Below are 16,367 nucleotides of genomic sequence, written 5' to 3' on the forward strand. Positions count from 1 at the left end.
GAGATATGACAACTCCAGTTGGAATGGCTATCAAGGGAGCAAATGACAACATACGTTAGAAAGGATGTTTGGAAAGAGGAACTCATTCATTACTGGTACAGCCAATACAAAAATCACTGTGGTTTTTCAAAACACTAAAAAGAGAACCACCATAGGACCCAGATATACCACCCTGGGCATATACCTAAGGGGCTCTGGAGCCTACTTAAGATACATTTGCATACCCGTGTTTATTGCTGTGGTCTTCACAACATAAGGTAATGAAGTCAGCCTAGGTGTCCAAAAACGTAGGAGTGGAAAATGAAAATGTGAAACACACACATACACACACATTCACACACACATGCACACACACACACATGCACACACACACAGAGGCACACACACATACATACACAGGCACACACATAGGCACACACACATGCACACACATACACACACACTCACATACACAGGCACACACACACACACACACTCTCACATACACATACACATACACATGCACACACATACACATACTCACACACACATGCACACACATACACACACATGCACACACACATGCACACATGCATGCATACACATACACACACATAGACACACACACATGCACACATACACAGGCATTTTATGAAGTTATAAAGAAAAAGGAATTATAAAATTTGAAGGAAGTAGGATGTGGTTGAAAATTACATTAAGCAAGGTATACCACACTCAGAAACACAAATACTACACATTCTCTCTCATATGTGGATTACAGATCTTAATATTCTTTTTGAGACAGGGTCTTATTTTGTAGCCTCAACTGTCCTGAAACTCACTACACAGACCTAGCTGGCCTTGACCTTGTAATGATTCTCCTGTCTCTGTCTCTCAAAAGCTAGGACTGCAGGTATACATTCATATGGGACTGAGCACATATACACTGTGAAGGGATCATGAGCTGAGGCAGGGTTTCGGGTAGGTACCAAATTGGAAAGGATAATACTGGGGATGGGAGGGTTCAAGTGAGGGGAGAGATGAGGCAGGTGACCAGGGGAGTGAGCAGGGGAGGAGGGTTACCCAAAACAATGCACATATGAAAACATGTCAGGGAAAGTTGTTCTTTTTTCACGCTAATTTAAAAAGTAAATTAAAAAGACAAATACTTTCAAGTTTAGCCTTTGCAATCCCTAGCATATCTAGTCTTCTGGTAGGGGAAGCAGACACTGGTTCATTTGTTGCTTTGAAAACTTCCCAGAATCACCAGATAGTTACAAAGAACTTGCTAGTGAGTGTCAAGTAGGTACCAGGGTTCGGGAAGCCCCCAGCGAGGGTGGTGGCAATGATAATGAAGAACTACAAATTTTATCTTGATAGAACTTGGGGGTCCACAGTCTAAGAACAGGAGGGATCTAGAGATACGTTATTAATAATAAAGAGGCTGGAGTCTCTGAGGCCAAAAAGGGAGGCATATGAAAGGTCATAGTATTTTCTTAAAAGCAGCAGACACAACTCCTCCTCGCTTGGCCTCCATGTCAAAGACAAACGCGGCTTCTTGGGCACAGGTGTGTAAACTATTTCTTTCAGAACATAGCTTAGTGATAAACTTAGTGCTGAAGCCCTGAGAAATGGACTGACTATGGTTTGGGGGGACAAGGTAAGTCTGTGTGCTTTACCACCTTGGAAAGGCTATGGGTCATGGAAAACCATGCATATTCTCGTAGTTAGCATTCCATTTTTATTTTATGTAAATGATGTTTTAGCTGCACACATGTCTGTGTACCTGCAAATATTGGGCTGTGCATGCCTGATGTCCAACTTAGGTATCCTTTCCTATTTTCCCATGTATCCCATGAAGAAGATGAAACATTGTCTTCTGTCACCTTTTTAGCTTTAAAAGATAGCTTTCATAGTGATCTGGCCAGCTAGCAATACTTGCATAATATGGAACACTAAATAAAGAGATAATTTTCATATTGCAAACTAGTGTTCAGTTAGCATATAAATTATAAAATTGTACAATAGTTGGCTTAAAATGCAAATAAGTAATTTTTTTCCATTTGTTAGGTTTCAAATAGATTTAAAAGTTATGTTTAAAAATATTTTAAGGGGCTGGAGAAATGGTCCAGTGGTTAAGAACATTGGCTGATCTTCCAGAGGTCCTGAGCTTAATTCCCAGCAACCACATGGTGACTTATAACCATCTATAATGAGATCTGGTTCTCTCTTCTGATCTGCAGGGGTTAAATAAATCTTTTAAAAAATGGTTTAAAAATATTTTAACTGTCCTTTACATGAAGATCTCATGCTTGCATTCACTGCTACAAGTAGTCTTAAAATCAGAGATGATTTAAAAACACTTGACAGAAAGAAATGAGCACTTTTTCTGGGTGCAGTGGTACATGTTCATTTCCCCAGCTATTCAGAAGATTCAAATAAGAGGATATTAAATTTTCAGCCAGTCTAGGCTACAGATTGAAGCTTCATCTCTAGGGCAGGGAAAAGCCATCCAACATTGTAATAGCAGTCAAAAGAGTGCCTTGTTTGTCCATGTGATACCTCAATTTATACCTCAGGCTGTCTTTCCCACTGGCCTAAAGGGTACTAGAAACCACAGTTTTTCAAATAGCTGCCAATGATCCCCTTGCTTTCGAAAAAAATGAAGAAAGCCATTTCAATACAATGAAAACACTTCCCAAGGGAGTTCTGTATTTGAAGCACCTACCAAAAGCTGTCCAGCGAAGCAGACAAAGAGGATGAAGATGAGGGAGAGAAATGCAGCTCCAAAGGAGAAGCCAAGGATGGACGTTCTACCAGGAAAGAAAAAGCAACAGGTTAGTTCGGAGGTCATGTCCATCACTCTGGAAAGCACCAGAGTGATGCTTCTCACTCAACTACGAATTTACCAAATCAGGATTTCAATCCCTCAATAATATTTTTTGAAAAGAAAAATAAAACACACGCAAATGAAATGCAGGTCCTTGGAAGAGTGTTGACAGCCAAGGTGGAGCAACACACTGCAACTGAATGAACCAGTCCCACAGCATTGATACTTTATGGAAGAAAGGACCGTTTCTATGCGGCTCATATTTCGTTTAACTTTTCAATACTCTGTCTGTGCAAACTTTCCCCTGAGTAGCCTCCTTTCTGCTAGTGGTGTCCTAGAATGTACTAGTATTGTTTCTATGGATACCACCATGATTGCCTGGAACATCTCATCCTATCCTATCTCTGGTGTCCTGAGGACACTGAATCTCCCATGTCCTCCATGCCTCCCACACAGATTCAATTTTGTTCAGTGTGACACAGTAAAGTGTTTCCTGATCTTCTAGGATTTCATAGGGCAGGCCATGCACATGCTTGATCAAGCCAGCAAACATGAAATCTCCCTGTGACCACATGAAAAGTATGTCCACCAAGTTAAACCTACTTAGACAGCTTTCAGGCCAGGCTCCCATATCAGTGGATAAAACACTTACTTGTAAGAATGAAGACTAGAGTTTGCACCCTTAGCTCCCACATACTAAACTAGGTGGGTATAGAAGCCCATGTTCCTAGCACTCAGAAGGAAAGACAGTGGATCTCCAGGGTAAGTCAGCTGTTCAAACTAGATGCATTGGTGAGTTTCAGGTTCAACAAGATATCCTTTCACAATAAATAAAGCAGAGAGCTATAGAAGACACCAAATGTCAATATCTGACCTCACATGCATGCACCCACAGATAAGTATACACACACACACACACACACACACACACACGCACGAGCACACACACACACGCACATGCACACATACATACTATACACAAACACATACAATAAAAAGAATTCTATGTATTTCTGAGTGATACTTTAAATAATTAAAGAACTCAAAATTTTAAAAGTCATTAAATCCCATCTTAGAATTCGGGACTAAGACAAGGGTTAGAAGCCATTCTTCCAAGAACAACTGAAGATGAAATTCAAATGGAATATCCAAGCAGAGGCCATCATGGAAGCTTATACCAACACAACTGGCTAGAAACAGAAAAAAAAAACCAGATGTAGCACCCAAAAGGAGAGAACCTTTATTTTATGTGCATTGGTGTTTTGCTGGTATGTATATGAGTGTCAGACCTCATATAGTTACAGAAAGTTGTGAGCTGCCATGTGGGTGCTGGAATTTGAACCAGGGTCCCGTGGAAGAGTAGTCATAGCCCTAACCATTCAGCTTTGAAGTGACTAGAAAAACCAGATACAAATGACTAAATAAACCTGCAATCACACTCTAAGGACACAGCCTGAGACTCAAGAAGAACAACAAGGCAGGCAGTTGGTATAATACTTCGAGACTTCATAATTGGACACAATCTCTCCACCAACTACCCCATTTCCTTACATTATTTCAAGACATGATTATGGTGGCCTTGACAAGAGCTGTAAGCTTCAATTCAAACCAACAATGGACACTGAGGCATGGTGATTTCATATAAGACCCTTATAAGACAGTGTATGTATTTCAGACCTAGACTGCTGACTGGCATCATTTGCTATCAGGCTTCAATTACACAAAAAAGAAAGATAGGATTTCAGGGCTATGTAGAATCTAGCAGAGGAAAATGCTATGTGCTCCCTAAATTGTCTTATTCAGAAGTTGTCCTCTCATAGAATACTCCAGGTCCTATTCCCTGGTGAGAGGTCAGCAAAGATCCTGGATATCAGCCTCTGCCTGATGCTACCAAATACTACCAAAAACTCCTCCTTAGAGAAGGGAGTGTGTGCAGTGTGCATCTCAGAGGTAGCAAGCATCCATAATTATTAGTGGATCCCTCCACAAAACATACATGAAAGCAGGATCGGGGCTTCTTTGGCAGATGAAGATTCTACCTCCATCTGGGCTCATGTACACCATGTCCACGTGGTTGTATTTATTCTTTAATTAAAAAAGAATTTATTGATTTGTATGTATAAATGTTTTTCCACAGGTATGTATGTATGTATGTCATGCATATGCCCATTGTCAGTGTAAGTCAGAAGTTGGCACTGCATCCTTTGGAGTTAGAGATAGGAATGGATATTGGTTCTGGGAACATGGACCCTCTGCAAGAACAATAAGTGCTCTTAAGCACTGAGCAATCTCTTCAGCCTCTGTGCAATTGTGATGGCTCTTCTCAATTGTTAATGTAAGTATATCTGGAATGAACTATAATCTAGAAATGGAGGGCACATCTGTGATCCAGATCTTGAGGCTGGAAGACACAGGCTTTTGATCCAGATCTTGACTTGGGATGACACAATCTTTTGATCTTGATCTTGAGTTATGCTTGCCATGAAAAGCTTAGTCCAAGGCAAGGTGGTACATGCCTTTAATCCCAGGAGACAGATATTAAGACCAGTCTGGGATAGTCCAAGTTTCAAGTAAAGAACATCTTAGGTCCAGTCAGGATGGTACACACCTTTAATCTGGGCTATACCTTCTGCTGGAGGCCTACATGAGGACATTGGAAGAAGGAAGCCTCTCTCTTCTCTGCCTACTTGCACTTTGCCATCACATCTGTTGAAACCTACTTCTTCAGGATTCCAGCTTATGCACAATACCAGCTGAAAAACCTAGCCTTGTGGGTCTGAGCAACTGCTAGATTCTTAGACTTTTCACTCACAGCTGCCCATTGTTAGGTTAATTAGGCTGCAGACTGTAAGTCATTCCCTTAATATATAGAGACATTTCATAGGTTCTCTGACTCTAAAGAACGCTGACTAATATAGCAATTATATTTTTGATTGATAGCTGTTTTTACCATCAGGCATTCCATAATTCTGCTCTGTTTGTTGGTTCTGTTTCTTGGATCAATCTTGATAATTCCGATAGGAAATTAGCTATTTTATTTGGATTTTCAAATGTAAAAATTCTATGTAACATCTCAGAAAAACTCCTGAACCTGAGGCTCAGGGATCATTGTGGCAGAGAAGGTGGCAAGATTATAAGAATGAGATGAATGGGAAATTTGCCATGAGATAGTTTTCCTAGAAATGTCAGAGAGGCTACACCAAGAAGTCTATACTCGTCACCTTGACAGGACCTGAATAACACGGACATGCTAACATAGAAAGGAAAGCTCGTGGTTTCCAACACTGACAAAGAACCATGGCAACTGGGAATTCTGAGAGCTAGAAAAATAGTCTTTTCCAGGGAAGAGCTGTCCACCCCCCAAATTGGTTATCCAATATCACCCTGAAATTTTATACAATAACAATTAAAGAAAAAGAGGTCATGAATTTGAGTGAGAACAAAATGGAGGGCATAGGAGAAGATAGAAGAAGAAAATTAAAATTTCAAAAATAAATTACAAAAATCTTATATAATATTGTCTGATAATGTAAAAATCACAGATTTAAAATAATTTTATCTTGTGTTGAATATTATTTTTTTCTAAAATATGAATGAGTCTTGAAACTTTGCATATTTTGATGAATTCAAGACTTTGTTTTTTGTTCCACTATTAAGGACTATATTTTCTGTTCATTTTCTACATTACTAGCTTCCAATTAAGATTTAAATAACTTTATTGAAACATACTGTTATTTTTTCTTGACTGTCATTTAGTAACAATATTTTATATTTTCCAAAAAATGTATTCAAGGACACAAATATTTTAGCAATTATTCTTTTAGCCAAACCCTACAGCTGCTGATTTATAGCTACTCGTTGTCACTCTTTTCTCTAAAGCCTATAATTTCAATTTCCATCTTCTTGTAATATGAGAATAATTAAAGCTATAATTATCAAATTCTACAGGGTAGCTACTTTTAGTTGGCCCTTATTATTTCTAATTTCATTATAGCTGAACAGAGACTAAAATTATTTTTTGCTCTGTGTGTGATAAATATGTCATATTTGTACTATGCCATTGGCATTTTGAAAAAGATATATATTTTTATTTATGGTTGGTGACAGGCTGTGCTATCTGTAACCTTATTGAGAGAAACTTAGAAGTTAGTTAAGTTCTCCACAGGCTGACTCACTTGACCTGTGAATGTTAGAGTATGAAAGTGTTTTACACTAGGACTTTGGGGTTATCAATATATCTGAACATTCCAATAAATTTCCTTCTTTTTCTTCTTCCAAAGAGATGCTGGAGTACATAGAAAGTTATGCTTGTTAAATTTTCTTAGCAATTACATCATAATAAAACCCAAGTGTCCAAGGGAGGATACCAAAGAACAGTCCTACCGAGCCCGATGCCTACGAAGCACAATAGCCAGCATGGCAGGGTAGCCCTAGGGGTAGTACCATGCATACTTTGGTGATAAATAATGGCTCTCTGATTGGATCAAGAGCCACTCAACAGAGGGAAGTTGTGTCTCTTACTGGAAATATAGCCAACTATAGCTTGTGAAGTCACAGATTTTTGAGGAGAACCTACAATTATCACTTTACAAAACCAACACAATCCCTAACTAGATTCTTAACATTTGTCCTTAGACCTGTAGAAATGTTACCCACTTTATTTTATTTGTTTGATTCTAATTTGTTCATCTCTTTGTGCCTCTAAAAGTTGGAACAGTTAAATGATAAAAGTTTTTCTTTCTTTTAATGCAAAGGCAGTAATCTCTCCCCACCACTTCTATATTATTACCTGTATTAGCTTTATTTCACAAATTTCAATATATGTCCTGTTACAATTTAAATAGTTACAATTTTCTCTTATGATTTCTTAGTAGACTCATGGCTTACTCATAGGCAAATAGTCTAAGGTCAAATATGTGGGGATATTTTTAGATGTTTTAAATATTTAGATATTAATAGAAGAATATAATAGAATAATAGAATATTAATAATTCCTTATTAGATTGTGATATGTCTATATATCACACTCTAAGATTTTAACTCTCTTTAATTTATTCAATCTTTATCACATCTTTTCAGAGCTTTTCTGGGTTTGTAGAAGTTATATGTTGGTCAATATTTCATGTATAGTTGAAGAAAATGTGTTTTGTGGGTTGGTTTATTGTTCCATGAAATAGTAATCAGAAGCTAGTAATTTTATCCCAATACTCATCCTTGTTTGTAGAACAAAGGGTGGATCAGCTTTTAGAGCATCCAATGGAGGAAAGCAGTCCACAGTCCTACATGGTTGTAAAGCCTGTAAACCACAATAATGGCCAACTGTGTAAGATATTCCTGGCTTTACAATAGTGGCATATTAATTTTCATGGTAACCCAGAGTTATTACTACTACTAGGAGGGAGTTCAACTAAAACCTAGCCAACTTTTTGTTTGCTAAAGAGGTCACAAATGCTAGAAAAGAACCTGCTAATGTCATTTTCCTAAATCCTTATAGCAGGGACACTGGCACCCATGTCATTTTTTTTCACATAAACATTCATGTCTTCTAAGGTTATGTACTGAATCCTTGTTTGTCTCAAAACTCCTATGTTAAACTCTTAGTACCAAGGCAATGAGATTTGGATAAGGGCCCACTGGGATGTGAGTAGATCATCAGAGTGGAGATTGTCTCCAACCATGAGATTCCTCATCAGAACGAATCCACCCTGTCATCCTCACAATGGACTTCTGCTTTCTAAAATCCTATGAAATAAATTCCTGTTGTTTACAAAATATAAAGTCTAGATGGAGCTTCGTATCAGCAGACACCCAGGGACAAGAAATAACATGAGTCTAAGTAATGGTTGGTCAAAAGCTCTTAATTACCACCATTTAGCCAACCTGTTCTTTCAAAAGCATGCTCTGGCCCATTAAGCATACCAAGATGTTTTCACAACTTAATCAATTTTAATTAACATTCTTGTTGCAAAGCTGTTTCTTTTAAACATGTGAGTATAATTGATTTATATACTTACTGAAAAGTAAATTTGACTCTTTCTTGCCATGAAGCAAGAAAAATTGTACCTTTTAATGGTGATGTTTGACTTTAGCACTTTAATCAGCTGTATTGTTATGTTCATGGAAAGGGCTGATTGGAGACCAAGTCCTTTACCCTTCTATGATTTTGCCTTTATGAAAGAAAGGTGCCCCTAACAAAGACAGAGACACTCATTCTGGGGGAGAAAAACTCAACAGGAGTACTTTCTCCCAAAGCCCACAATTCATCCTTACTATAAGCCATTGCATCAGATAAATAAGGATGCCATTTTCTGGAATTCAACTCTAGGTGATAAGACCCATGACATTTCTTTCTCTCCACCCTGACTCATCCCTCCAATGAAGACTGTTGCACTCTATTCAGATTTTTTTTTTTTTGACTTGGATTCATCAAGGGTAATAATGGAGGGACAGAACACTTGATGATAAGTTATCATGGAATAATTCGAAGTCTCCTTTATAATGATAAAACTTCAAAATGAAAAGCCTTCAGTAGCAATCAAAACCAAAAAGAAGTGAAAATTCAGGAGATGGAAAGGCATTCACATCCTTGATGTAAAGAAATGAGACCCGGGATCCTCATTTTCCCTCAAATGTGTCCCTTCCATGGCATGTTTTCTTTTTGCATAATGGCAGGTTATTCTTCTAGCTTCTCAAATGAAGCACACAAACAAACCTCACAAAACAATCCTCCCTGAGTTTTCATACCGGGTCAAGCAGCAGGAATCATCTGCGTCAGCTTTTATACTGCAGCTCAGAAGTAGACCATATTTTTTATCCCAATCAGTGCCATCCCCATGAAAACCAGCACGTCTTACTTGGTCCTGTATCTTCCCTTCCCACAATCACTCCCAGAGCACAACCAGATCGCCACTGCTGCTTTAAATCCCTCATGACTCCTCAAAGCACTGGGTAAGATATCTTAGGTTCTTAGGGTGGGCTGCAGTTCAGGAGCCACCAAAACCTGCCTGGCCATTGCTTCTCCCATCCCTGCTGATGCCTGCTCTCCTGAGCTGTGCTCTAGGTTTAGATTACCCACTAAAGCAAACTACCTCAATCATAGCTACCTCATTACAGACGCCAAGGAAATCAAGTCTATTTCTAGTGTGTATGAATGATACTGCTTTCGCATTATTTTCCTCTTTTGAGAGAATACTAAAAATGGCCCTTTGAAGTGAGCATTAAAGAATTACTGAAAATATATCTTTAAATGAGTAAGGAAATTGACAGAGTCTAAGTAGAAATAATGGTTTTGAGGCTGCAATTTTGCTATTAAATTTTCTTAAGTAAAGTATCATTATTATTCGCTTAGCCAGGGATAATGAGACACAAGATATCTAACTAAACATTATTAATAAAACGTATCCTTGCTTCAACAATTTTCACAATGCAATGCCTGATTTAATAGAATCATTGAGTTTGACAGATAATTTGAATAAAATAATTGAAACATGCCCCATGTTTGATTACTATTTGGTCTTTGAAAGAATTCCATATTTATAATAAAATTCTACATACATAGTACAGGCAGAGTGGTAAAAACATCCAGAAAAGAGGAGTCCATTGATAATTAATTCTATTCAAGTCCTAATACTAGAGCCAGGTTCCAAAAACTGGGCTGGGTAAAGAATCTCTTTCAGGAAAACTCTTTCTTCCACTGACCATTTCCAAGTAGAAAATCCCCCTGTTAGCAATTCATCTGATCATTCACTCAATTATGACCACTGCTTGTCTTTTTTGATTTAAAAACAAAACAAAAAACCAGCAGGTGATAGATGTAACTACCTTGATTCATCATTTACCTCATATCTATAATTATGAAAATGTCACACTGTATCTCATAGGTACAATTATCTCTTATTAATTACAATGTAAAAGTTATAGCTACACAGATACACACTCATGCATTGTGAGAAGGACTGGGAAAGAAGATGCAGGCTTGCCATAACACAACAGAGTCAGAAAATAAGTAAGAGCGTCTCAGCCAGAGTGAGATGTACGAATTCAATGAAAATGCTTCACACAGACTAGGTGAGAAATAACACGACTAGGTCCAAGAACGGTATCCAACACTGAGGGGCACTGACACTTGACAAACCTAAGGGGACCAGAGCTGATGCAGTCTGAATAGTCTGTGAGTTAATATGTATCAAAGTAAGGGATGCATCTATGAACTTGGTTAACTGGGAGCTGGAGTTAAAGCTATGTTTTAGTGAAGTCAGGAGCCATGAAGAGCTGTACTCAGAGGAGAATACATATCTGGGACTCTAAGTACAAAAGGCACCATCAATAGTCAAGATCTCCAGTTTCATTCCACTCCAGGGATGCTGATGGAAGTTCCCACCCATGACCTACTAAGCATAACAATGCTCAAGATGGTACCTTGAGCAGGTGAATCCCAGAGGTACCTGACACTAAAAGCAACCTTGTGGTGATGCCATTATCCCAGAGAATGAATGAGGTGCCCTTGAACCAGAGCCCTTGTAATGAAACCATGTCTAAATTAGAAGTAGTGAAAGGAGAAACTGAAGGAAAACTATAGAGCCTGTAGCCCAGAATGAAAATGATGTACAGGTAGGAACTCTGGGATGGGAGGGAATGGGTATGGAGTTACCTTCTTTGTAGGGGAGTGGTTCAGGAACTCAGAAAAGGCCACACTTAGTCACATAGGTGTACAGAAGCAAAACAAAACAAAACAAAACAAAAAAAAACAAAATAAAACAAAAAACCCAAAACAACAACAACCACTACCACCATAACAAAACAAAACAAAATCAAAAACCAAAAACAGAAAAACAAGACATAAGAGACAAAAGCTCTGAAAGGACCCAGAGCATGCAGATTTCATGCAAAGGCATGCAAGGAGACTGCAGTAACAGAGAATGGGATAAATTCACTTGAATTATTCATGTGGAAATCTGTGCTTCAGAACCAGTAAGCAGAAGAGTTAAAGAATTTGATTAATACTTTAAAAGTTAGGAATATGAATTCAACTAAAAGAAGTTAACACAAGATGATAAGATAGTAGAGATGAGGGCCATGTAAGCAAATAGAACAAGAATATCAGTCGAACAATGCCACATTAACATAAATTAAGACTGAACAAATTACAAAGATAATCTAGGAAGAACACTTAAATCCAAAGAGTGCCCGAGGAAGGATCACAATTGCAGTTCACAGGACACAGCTTAGCAATTGAGATGTCTGTGCAGTGGACACTGGGGTGTTTGTGACATTACTCTCTGTTCTTTTCTGTATCTTTAAAACGTTCAAAAGCAAATGTCATTTAAATAGAAATAAACGGATCTACTATGATAAAGGTGAAGGAAGAAACACAGCAAGAACTTCAAGGCAGGGGACTCAGCCATGAAATGGCATGAATCTGTCAACTCCAGCAGGAAAGGTGGCCTGTGTGGACTGCACAGGACTCATGTTCAATGGTCAACTTGTTCAACATAAAAACGAATATTGATGAAGCTTGAGAGAATGGATTTTCCTGGGCTCATCAAGATGTAGAAGAAAATAAGAGATAGGAAAATCAAAGTCAACCCTGCCAGCTGGCATGGCATGGTGCAATGTCATCTTTTTCTCCTTTTTTTTAAAAAAAAATTTTTTTAAGAATACTTATTGGGAGTCTCTTTTTTAAAATTAGATTTTTTTCTATTTTTATTAGATATTTTCTTTATTTAGATTTAAAATGATATCCCCTTTCCCAGTTTCCCCTCTGAAAGAAAAAAAAAATCTGTTCCCTCTCCCCTCCCCCTGTTCACCCACCAACCCTCTCCTGCTTCCTGGTCCTGGAATTCCCCTACAATGGGGCTTAGATCTGTCACAAGACCATTGACGACCAACTTGGCTATCCTCTGCTATACCTATGCTGCCTGAGCAATTAGTCCCTCCATGTGTACTCTTTGGTTGGTGGTTTAGTCCCTGGGAGCTCTGAGGGTACTAGTTAGTTCATATTGTTGTTCCTCATATGGTGCTGCAAACCCCTTCAGCTCCTTGGGTCCTTTCTCTAGATCTTCCATTGGGGACCCTGTGCTTACTCCAATGGAGGGCTGTGAGCCTTTACTTCTGTATTGGTCGGGCACTGTCATAGCCTCTCAGGAGAGAGCTATATCAGGTTCCTGTCAGCCAGTACTTGCTGGCATTCACAATAGTGTCTGGGTTTGATGATTGAATATGGGAAGGATTCCCAGGTGGAGCAGTCTCTGGATTGTCCTTTCAGTCTCTGTAACTCCTTCCATGGGTATTTTGTTCCCCCTTCTAAGAAGGAATGAAATATCCACTCTTTGGTCTTCCTTCTTCTTGAGTTTCTTGTGGTTTGTGGATTATATTTTGGGTATTCTGAGCTTCTGGTCTAATATCCACTTATCAGAGAGTGCATACCATGTGTGTTCTTTTGTGATTGGGTTACCTCAGTTAGGATGATATTCTTCAGGTCCATCTATTTCCCTAAGAATTTCATAAATTCATTGTTTTTAATAGCTGAGTAGTACTCCATTGTGTAGATATACCACATTTTCTGTATCCATTCCTCTGTTGAGGGACATCTGGGTTGTTTCCAGTTTCTGGTTATTATAAATAAGGCTGCTATGAACAGAGTGGAGCATGTGTCCTTATTACATGTTGGAGCATATTTTGGGTATATGCCCAGGAGTGGTATAGCTGGGTCCTCTGCTAGTACTATGTCCAGGAACTGCCAAACTGATTTTCAAAGTGGTTGTACCAGCTGGTAATCCCACCAGCAATGAAGGAGTGTTCCTCTTTCTCCACAACCTCACCAGCATCTGCTGCCACCTGAGGTTTTGACTTTAGCCATTCTGACTGGTGTGAGGCAGGATATCAGAGTTGGTTTGATTTGCTTTCCCTGATGACTAAGGATGTTGAACATTTCTTTAGGTGCTTCTCAGCCATTCTGTATTCATCAGTTGAGAATTCTTTGTTTAGCTCTGTACCCCATTTTTAATAGGGTTATTGATTCTCTGGAATCTAACTTATTGAGTTCTTTGTATATATTGGATAGTAGACTTCTATTAGATATAGGATTGGTAAAGATCTTATCCCAGTCTGTTGGTTGCCGTTTTGTCCTATTTACAGTGTCCTTTACCTTGCAGAAGCTTTGTAATTTTATGAGATCCCATTTGTCAATTCTTGATCTTAGAGCATAAGCTATTGGTATTCTGTTCAGGAAAATTCCCCCTGTGCCCATGTGCTCGAGGCTACTCCCCACTTTCTTTTCTATTAGTTTCAGTGTATCTGATTTTATGTAGAGGTCCTTGATCCACTTGGACTTGGGCTTTGTACAAGGAGATAGGAATGGATCGATTTGCATTCTTCTACATGCTAACCGCCAGTTGAGCCTGCACCATTTGTTGAAAATGCTGTATTTTTTTCATTGGATGATTTTAGTTCTTTTGTCAAAGACCAAGTGACCATAGGTATGTGGGTTCATTTCTGAGTCTTCAATTCTATTCCATTGATCTACCTGCCTGCATGTCACTGTACCAATACCATTCAGTTTTTATCACAATTGCTCTGTAGTACAGCTTGAGGTCAGGGATGGTGATTTCACCAGTTCTTTTATTGTTGAGAATAGTATTTGATAGCTTAGGTTTTTTTGTTATTCCAGATGAATTTGCAAATTGCTCTTTCCAAGTCTGTGAAGAATTGAGTTGGAATTTTGATGAGGATTGCATTGAATCTGTAGATTGCTTTGGCAAGATCTCCATTTTTACTATATTAATCCTGCCTATCCATGAGCATGGGAAATCTTTACATCTTCTGAGATCTTCTTCAATTTCTTTCTTCAGAGACTTGAAGTTCTTCTCATACAGATCTTTTACTTGCTTAGTTAGAGTCACACCAAGGTATTTCATATTACTTATGACTATTGTGAAGGGTGTTGTTTCCCTTGTTTTTTTTCTCAGCCTGTTTATCCTTTGTGTAGAGGAAGGCCACTGAGTTGCTTGAGTTAATTTTATATCCAGCTACTTTGCTGAAGTTGTTTATCAGGTTTCAGAGTTCTCTGGAGGAATTTTCGGGGTCACTTAAGTATACTATCATATCATTAGCAAATAGTGATAATTTGACTTCTTTTCCAATTTGTATCTCTTTGATATCCTTTTGTTGTCTAATTGCTCTGGCTAGGACTATAAGTATGATATTGAATAAGTAGGGAGGGAGTGGGCAGCCTTGTCTAATCCCTGATTTTAGTGGGATTGCTTCAAGTTTCTCTCCATTTAGTTTGATGTTGGCTACTGGTTTGCTGTATATTGCTTTTACTTTGTTTAGGTATGGGCCTTGAGTTACTGATCTTTCCAAGACTCTTATCATGAAGGGATATTGGATTTTGTCAAATGCTTTTTCAGCATCCAATGAGATGATCATGATAGTGAATTACATTGATGGATTTCCATATGTTGAACCATCCCTACATCCTTGGGATGAAGCCTACTTGATCACGATAGATGATCATTTTGATGTGTTCTTTGATTAGGTTTGCAAGAATTTTATTGAGTATTTTTGCATCGATATTAATAAGGGAAATCCATCTGAAGGTTTCTTTCTTTATTAGGTCTTTGTGTGTTTTAGATATCAGAGTGATTGTTGTTTCATAGAACCAATTGAGTAGAGTACCTTCTGTTTCTATTTTGTGGAATAGTTTGAGGTATATTGGCATTAGGTCTTCTTTGAAGGTCTGATAGAACTCTGCATTAAACCCATCTGGTCATGGGCTTTTTTTGGTTGGGAAACTAGTAATGTCTGCTTCTATTTCATTAGCGGATATGGGACTGTTTAGATCATTTATCTGATCTTGATTTAACTTTGATACCTGGTATCTTTCTAGAAAATTGTCCATTTCCATCCAGGTTTTCCAGTTTTGTTGAGTATAGGCTTTTGTAGTAGGATCTCATGATGTTTTGGATTTCCTCAGTGTCTGTTGTTATGTCTCCCTTTTCATTTCTGATCTTGTTAATTAGGATACTGTCTCTGTGCCCTCTAGTTAGTTTGGCTAAGGCTTTATGTATTTTGTTGATTTTCTCAAAGAACCAGCTTCTGGTTTGGTTGATTCTTTGTATAGTTCTTTTGATTCTATTTGGTTGATTTCAGCCATGAGTTTGATTATTTCCTGCCTTTGACTCCTCTTGGGAAAATTTGCTTCTTTTTGTTCTAGTGCTTTCACATGTGCTATTAAATTGCTGGTGTATTCTCTCTCCAGTTTCCTTTTGGAGGCACTCAGAGCTATGAATTTTCCTCTTAAGACTGCTTTCATTGTATCCCATAAGTTTGGGTATGTTGTGGCTTCATTTTCATTAAACTCTAAAAATTCTTTAATTTCCTTCTTTACTTCCTCCTTGACCAAGTTATCATTGAGTAGAGCACTATTCAGCTTCCATGTGTATGTGGGCTTTCTCTTGTTTATGTTGTTATTGAAGACCAGCTTTAGTCCGTGGAGTTCTGATAGGATGCAAGGAATTATTTCAATCCTCTTGTATCTGTTGAGACCGTTTTTTGTGAC

General features: G+C 38.3%; 1 protein-coding gene across 2 annotated transcripts in view; it reads right to left on the reverse strand.

Annotated features, from left to right (window-relative positions):
* The window catches only part of Adcy2 (adenylate cyclase 2), a 395,840-nt gene that overhangs the window by 74,888 nt on the left and 304,585 nt on the right, over window positions 1-16,367 (reverse strand). For both annotated transcript variants that reach the window (XM_031360381.1, XM_031360382.1), the window contains one exon: window positions 2,708-2,792. In XM_031360381.1, the coding sequence (XP_031216241.1) occupies window positions 2,708-2,792 (85 nt within the window). The remainder of the gene's footprint in view (window positions 1-2,707; window positions 2,793-16,367) is intronic.

The sequence above is a fragment of the Mastomys coucha genome, unplaced genomic scaffold, assembly GCF_008632895.1.
Source record: "Mastomys coucha isolate ucsf_1 unplaced genomic scaffold, UCSF_Mcou_1 pScaffold8, whole genome shotgun sequence".
Lineage (NCBI taxonomy): Eukaryota > Metazoa > Chordata > Mammalia > Rodentia > Muridae > Mastomys > Mastomys coucha.